The 7,426-nt window shown below is 38.5% G+C and overlaps 1 protein-coding gene across 1 annotated transcript; it reads left to right on the forward strand.

Annotated features, from left to right (window-relative positions):
* The first annotated feature begins 1,165 nt into the window (after window positions 1-1,165).
* On the forward strand, window positions 1,166-6,875 carry hmgb3a (high mobility group box 3a). The gene is made up of 5 exons (XM_007248113.4): window positions 1,166-1,270; window positions 3,485-3,696; window positions 3,810-3,943; window positions 4,166-4,340; window positions 5,618-6,875. The coding sequence occupies exons 1-5, from the start codon at window positions 1,186-1,188 to the stop codon at window positions 5,819-5,821; spliced, it is 810 nt and encodes a 269-aa protein (XP_007248175.3). The 5' UTR covers window positions 1,166-1,185; the 3' UTR covers window positions 5,822-6,875.
* Window positions 6,876-7,426: the final 551 nt, after the last annotated feature.

Below are 7,426 nucleotides of genomic sequence, written 5' to 3' on the forward strand. Positions count from 1 at the left end.
GGGTGGTGAGTCATTCTAAACACTAAGCACTGTGTGTGATGTGCCTGTACTAATGGATCAGACACACAGAGCCGGCCCACCGCAAATGGTAGGGGTGCCATTCATTTACGGGGGCATCCATGTGTCTGCAAGTTAAAAAGGTTCACTTTTAACTTTTTTTTTACTATTTTTAATTTTTAAATATTCCAAAAACAAAGTACACAACACAAAATCTTCCTAGTCTAATAATATTAGCCCTAATAATAATTTATGTGTTAAATGCACGTGCTGTGCGGTATCTCCCTTATAAAAGTAATAATTCTGCTGGACTCAGAATAGCCCACATCCTGTGGGTAGAGTCCTGCGAGAAGCATGACCCCTGAGGAAGGACTAAGGAATGACCAACACAAACTGTGCAGCAACAGATAAGCTTCTGTCTCTGATTTTACATCTACAAGGTGGAGCAGCTACTCAGCAGTGTCTAATAGAGTGAAGGACAGTGAGAGGACACGATGTATAAAAACTCCAGCAGCACTGCTGTATCTGATCTAATAATAGCAAAACACACACTAACACACCACCACTGTGGCAGTATCATTGCAGGGCTGAGAATGACCCATGTGGTGGTCTTGTGGGGTCCTGAGCATTAAAAAAAACGAGTGAATAAAGAATGCAGGAAACAGATATAGGACTACAATCAGCAATTGTTATAGGACTACAAAATGTTTTTATATGCTCAGTGGGGCTGTAAAAACACACATAATGGAGGTACAGTAGAAACAAGGATTGGTCATAATGGTATGCTTGATCTGTGTATGGAGGATAACTCTTCCGTGCATCAGTGTGTAGTGTGTGTAGTGTGAAATGCTGTATTGGCAGGCACTGTGTATTGTGAGCTACTGTGTAACGGAACATAATAAGCCTGCTATCTAATACATGAAGATAACCCGTGATAATCAGCAGAGATAAAGGGAGAGCAGAGTGTAAAAGGAGTGCCTTTGCGGCGAACACTTACTGCCAGACTCTCCAACTTTGTATATGTCAGTAGGAATTCTCTAGCCAGACCGCGATAGAGGCGGGGCCGACTCCCACGCCAGGACCAATCGGAGCGCGGGATCGCTAGATATGTGTAACCTGAAGACCAATCAGCAGCATTGGAGGTTGTTTTGAACGGACGAGGCTGCTAACCAATCAGGCCGGTCTCGGATGGAGCTGGCGAGGCTGCGCCTGGTTTATAAGAGCAGAGAGAGAGGAGGACAGAGCAGAGACTTCAGGCAACTCAACAACACAGGTACGAGCCAATGCCCACCTCTTTAGCATCCAAAACTGACACATCTACTGTGTGTTTACCTATTTTCAAACCTTTTGTATGATGATTTTATTTAATCACAGGAGAATATATTTATAGTATTATTATTTATAAATAGCTGTATTGTTGACATTTTATATACAAATAATGCAAATTAATGATAAATCATATTCGCAACGCTTTTGTTAAGCTTAGATATTAATTTGTCTAGTCAATGCAGTGTTTTTTCTCGGATATAAAATATAAATATATATATTGTATTTTTAAGAGCGTGTAAGATCGTGTAAAACGGCGAAAAATATTGTGAAGCGTAATCTGAACGTGTGTTATCCCTTTTTCCTAGCGTTAGAGTAAAGGAAAGTTATTTCCAGTGTGTTATTTTGTGTGTCCCGATTCCCCTATACTATATATGAATATGGCTGGCTGGTCCTGCCTGCGAATCACTCTGCCCTTCTTCCAGCTTGAACCGATTTAGACAGCATCTTTAAATAGCGGTGCGGTTTATGTGGGAAAATGTTCGTTTTCATCTTGTTTCTTTGCTCTCTATCTAAATATGTACAATATAAGACAGAAGAGCGGCTAGAAATAAGATTTTACCGTTTTTCTCCTTCGTGCTCAAATGATCACGCTTGCTCTGTATTAAAATGGCTGGCGATTTAAAGCACTGACAAGAAGCTATTCCTGCGCGCAGGAGCGACTCGCGATTTTTAGACGCAAATCGCTTTCCAGCCAGCGAAAAATGCGATTCTTTTTCGTTTTCGCCTCGAAACGACTATCTCTACCTCCTTGCGTTAAAAATAAAACGCTATGTTGTGAATTTATAGCTTTTTGAACTTGACAGGTTTGATAGAGAGACTCGCATTGAAATGGCTGGCGCACAGTCTTTGTTATAGAGGCGGCAATGCACCAAGCGGCAGCTAGGGCTCCAACTTTACAAAACAGCTAAATGCGCTTAAAATCCGAAATGACAGCGTATAAACGCCTCGGGAAGCATAAATAAAGCAGTTGTTTTAGTGAATAAACGTGTTTTTCTCTCGCTGGGCTTTCGTCGTTCGCTTAAATCGTCCTTGAAATGTAAAGGGGGTGTGCGTTGCTTTGTTAGTCAGCCCCAGCCTTCCTGCTCCCCCTACAGAAGCCATTTTAATGAATGGGGAGCGAAAACAGCGAGCAGCTCTGCTCCGGCCGAGCCAGCAGCCACAGAGCTACGAATACTGCTGTGTATCAGCAGCGCTGAGAGACACAGAGATTTCACACGGAGTTTTAAACTGCGAAACTAGGCAGCGCAGAGAGAAACTACTAAAAGAGGCTGAAAGACTGAGAAAAATAAACATCATTCTTTCTCATGAAGACGCATTTCACAAAATGGAAGATGAATAATTCGTGTTGATGACCTTTCTGTTGCTCCATTCGCTCAGGCTCCCTAAAACATCCATTGCCTCGTTTACTACAGCAGCGCTTCTTAATACAATAACAAGTTAATACAAGTTTAACAACACTATTACAGACAAATTAATAGCTCCCAGAAAATTAAGTTTTGGGGCGGTGGTGACCAAAGAACATGGCGGGGGTGCAAAATAATGCCACATTTTAATCAATTATAGTCCATATCTTTAAGGCAGAAACAGCCCTGAGTGATTTTACTTAATGCAGCATTACACCACAAACTCTAGACCACAGATAAAAAGATTCTTTGTTATAATTAGCAAAAAAATACCTCACTAAAAGTACAATACATTTAAAATTAATTATTATTTAATTTTAGAACATATTAATTTTGTTAGTGCACATATACACAGATACTAAATCAATATATACAATTACTCTATGTTCCACCCCCCAAAAAATCCTATAAATATTAATGAAGATTTTATTATATAGGACACCGAGCCACAATCAGTCTCATTAATAATCAGTTCACATCCCCCACACAGTAAGGGAGGGTCTGCGAGTCCAGCCTTCTGCAAAATGACAAGCATCACCTCAACACAGAATTTTAATGGGCTTTCTCTCTCTCTCCTTTCTTATGAGTCTTCAGTAGGCCTTCCTCAGCTTTAAATGAACAGAGGCAAACGTTTAATTTTTTATTTTTCTGACTTAAGCATTTACACACCTTACACATGTGTCTGTTTACAATATGAATGTCTGTATATACACTGTTATTTATACTTGATGTATGTATACTATTTATATCTTCAGATACACACACTCATAATATCCTGAGAAGACTAACAGAGACCAGCACCCCTTTTCTGACCAGAATGGCTAAAGGGGACCCCAGAAAGCCTAAGGGCAAAATGTCCGCTTACGCGTACTTTGTCCAGACGTGCCGTGAGGAGCACAAGCTGAAGAGTCCAGAGATTCCAGTCAACTTTGCTGAATTCTCCAAAAAGTGCTCTGTGCGATGGAAGGTCTGTTCATTCTATTTGTTATTTTTCTGTAAACACTCATATTGCAATTATATATTACATAGTTTCTGCAAAGCACACTTTGCTCGCTTTGACATTTCCTCTTCTGTCCATAGGCAATGTCAGGAAAAGAGAAAACCCGGTTTGAGGACATGGCCAAGCAGGACAAAGTGAGGTATGATCAGGAGATGATGCACTACACTGGCAAGAGAGGCAAGAAGAAGGACCCCAATGCTCCCAAGAGACCACCGTGAGTAAAACACATTGTAACATTAGCACAAGCCCAACAATTTGTTCTCAACATTGATTCTCAACAATGACTAAAACACTGTACCTCATATTTTTGCTGTAGTTCATATCCCTTTAAACTTACAATTCTAAAAACTACATAAGGTACATATTACATAATAAATGAACAATAGCCTTGTTACAAATACTGTTAAATCTTTGTACTGTCATTTAAATTTTCTAGGTCCGGCTTCTTCATCTTCTGCTCGGACCATCGTCCCAAGATCAAGGCCCAGTATCCTCACATGGGTATTGGAGAGGTTGCCAAAAAGCTTGGAGAGATGTGGAACAACCTAACAGATGCCCACAAACAGCCTTACGTGATGAAATCCAACAAACTGAAGGACAAGTACCAGCAGGTAATGTCTTATTTACTAAGGTGTTCCCCATTATTCTAAGGTACTGTATGTAAATGGGTTGACACTCTGGTCCTAAACATCTTAGTGTTTTTCTGTCTGAAGAGAACAGTCACATGTAGACTGGAAAACACAGATATACACATATACTGGATTAATTACTAAAAGTACTTATTCATTTTGGACACAGTATGATAAAGTAAATTTATAATTTATATTTATGCTTATATTTATGCTTATATGATAAATCAGCATTGACCTTCTGTACTGAAGAAGTCTTTGAACAGTTATTGACTTACTGTTATTTTACTATATCTTTACTATGTAATGTTTGCTTTTTTTTGCAAATTTTGTTTACTGGCTTGTGTATCTCACTGTTAACTACATTCTAATACAAAATGGGTCAGAACAAAAATCTAAACTGTTTTATGCAGATAAAAAGAAGAAAAGAAAAGCAGCACAGCATAAGTTGTTTTATTTGAATACTCCAGCCTTATGTCTGGGGTATAATCAATTTATTATGTGCAGCCATTTCACAACATTTAGAAAAGAACCAACTGAAACAAGACACTTCATTTGAAACCAGGAGGCAGATGTTGAAGCAAGTGACAGTTGACAACTATTATATGTGTTTTAAAGTCAGTAGGTTTTCTGTATTTTTTTAAGTACAGGGGATAAAGTGTCTGTCACTGTAACATCTTTGTATCTGTGAAATGGCAGCTTTACAAGAATAGAAAAAAACATTAAGTGTTCCACTGAGTGTTCAGTGGAAGTAATTATAAAAAAAAAGATTTTACTCCAAGTCATTTTAGAGTTTTTAAGTTGGTCAAATTATCAAAATAAATAACTGACAGCAGAGCCTGAGGGATCACAATTGCTTGCCACCCTCTCTCTTGGTCAGTAGATGGTGCTCCTTCCCTTCATCACTTCTGTTGTGATGCTGGTTGGCACTAGTGTCTGTTAGCCAGTGTATCAGAGCTGCGGTGCTGTGCTTTCCTCTATGCACACTGGCTAGACTTTCCTAGTGTCAGGAGCATTGTAAGTGTTAGGTCCTATTGTCCTATTGGGTGTTTAGCTAAATTGGGGAGAAAATTCTGTAAACATGCATTTAAAAAAGAAAAACTGCCAGATTCACATGATATCAAACAGTCAGAAACAGCAGAAATCAAAATGCTAATATTTTGAATGGCAGTGTCAGTGTCCTAGAGATACAGAGTGCAGTTGGGAAAATGTTGCATTTGCAGGTCAATTAAACAATCCTTATTTCTTTCCTTTTGCAGGATATTGCTGATTACAAGTCAAAGGGCAAGGTCAGCAGCATGCCTATGAATATGGGTATGAATATGGGCGCAAATATGGGCATGAGCATGATGGGAATGGCCCCGAAACCCATGATGAAGAGCAGCATGGATGATGAGGATGACGAAGAGGATGACGACGAGGAAGACGATGAGGAAGATGACGATGAAGAGGATGATGAATAGACATCATTTTCTGTAGTGTCTAAGCTAGAATTATTATTATTATTGCTATTATTGTTATTATTATTGAATTTTCTGTCTGGATGAAGTGCAGTAGGAATACACTGTTGGTCTTTGGTGCATCACTTATGATTTTCGATGATCATGAAACGGTTTGTGATGTTTGCGAGGAAAGGACAGTTACTGTGAGTGAAAACCGAAGCAGCTTCCTACCTCCAGGTTAGCGCGCGTGTGTGTGTGTGTGTGTGTGTCTGTATGTGTGAGTGTGTGTATCATCATGACAGCCCAGTGTCTTCCTGACTACCATTTGCTTCCATTCATTGTTTATATCAGATCATTTACATCAGATCAAGTGGTAGCACTGCCATATATAAACACATTATGTATTTTCTTTTGTTTATTTGTTTGTTTGTTTGTTCATTTGTTCATTTCCTTTTTTTAATGGGTTGTCTAAAATTGTATGTAACTCAGTATATTATGGACTAGAGTTTGATTTTTGCTACTCTGCTACTCAGTGTTGTGTGTATCAAGGTATCATCGGAGCCTCCACGCTGCACCTGTATTAGGGCAAGTGATGCTGATTTCACTCCCCTTATGGAGTTCCTCTTCTGTACTGATCTAGAACCTACCTTTCATTTCTCCAGAACCTGAACTTAATCATTAACAGAGAAACTGTGAAACTGTTCTCAGATCAATGCAAAAGATGCGGCTTCTGCCAGCACACTGCTGCTGTGGTGCATGCTGGGAAAATAATAAAAAACATAACCGAAACGTTTGGTACATATGTGGTTTAAACACACTACGTCAAACAGTTACTCATCCCCAAAACCCTCTTGGGCCTTGAGCACAGGAGATGGCGACAGCTATGTGGAAGATTTTCTTTAGCATGTTTTAAGCTAAGTGCATTTTTAATATTAACTGTTGTGTACGCCTCATGTTCCACGTGGGGGGACAGTGCAACTGTTGACCATGAATCTGTACTTATCTGTATCTAAGATTTTCTTTTTTATATGTTTAGGATGCTACGTTTGAAATTAAACGGATTAAATTTTTATAATGGTGTGTTTTTTTCCATGTCTTTCTTCAACTTTAAAAAAAAGTGGCATTCATTTAACCCCTGTATTTGATTCATAAAACGTACAAATTTAATCTGTTATCATGAACTTTCATATCTATTTTAAAACACACACAACATTCATTTCTATCATTTAGTACATTCTATCACATATTTTATAGCATTAAATTGCATTAAAATGTTCTACATCCTTTCTGGTCGAATGATGACTCTATAATAAGTGTATAAAGTGTAATAAAACTAAAATAATGATTGTATATACAATACAATTAGTATAAGTAGTACATCAGGTTCCTTACATGCATGTGTGTATATTGTGATTGGAGACTGCCAAGCCTGAACGCATTGAAAGTGTGTATTGGAAACCAGCAGCAGATTCTTCAGTTTGATTATGAGATTCTGGATTATAACCTCCATATATTTACCCCAATAAAAATTAATAGGGTGCAAAACATCTATGTGACCCTCTTGTGTGCAATAATACAAATATACTAATAACACATTGAGTAACAGAGTGACTAATTAATAACACC

Source organism: Astyanax mexicanus, chromosome 8 (assembly GCF_023375975.1).
Source record: "Astyanax mexicanus isolate ESR-SI-001 chromosome 8, AstMex3_surface, whole genome shotgun sequence".
NCBI lineage: Eukaryota > Metazoa > Chordata > Actinopteri > Characiformes > Acestrorhamphidae > Astyanax > Astyanax mexicanus.

Excerpts from the sequence above, each read along its gene's own strand:
- hmgb3a (XM_007248113.4), top strand. The coding sequence starts at position 1,186 with ATGGAGCTGGCGAGGCTGCGCCTGGTTTATAAGAGCAGAGAGAGAGGA. Across the intron at positions 3,697-3,809 it reads AGTGCTCTGTGCGATGGAAG|GCAATGTCAGGAAAAGAGAA; the intron begins GTCTGTTCATTC and ends TTCTGTCCATAG. Across the intron at positions 3,944-4,165 it reads AATGCTCCCAAGAGACCACC|GTCCGGCTTCTTCATCTTCT; the intron begins GTGAGTAAAACA and ends TAAATTTTCTAG.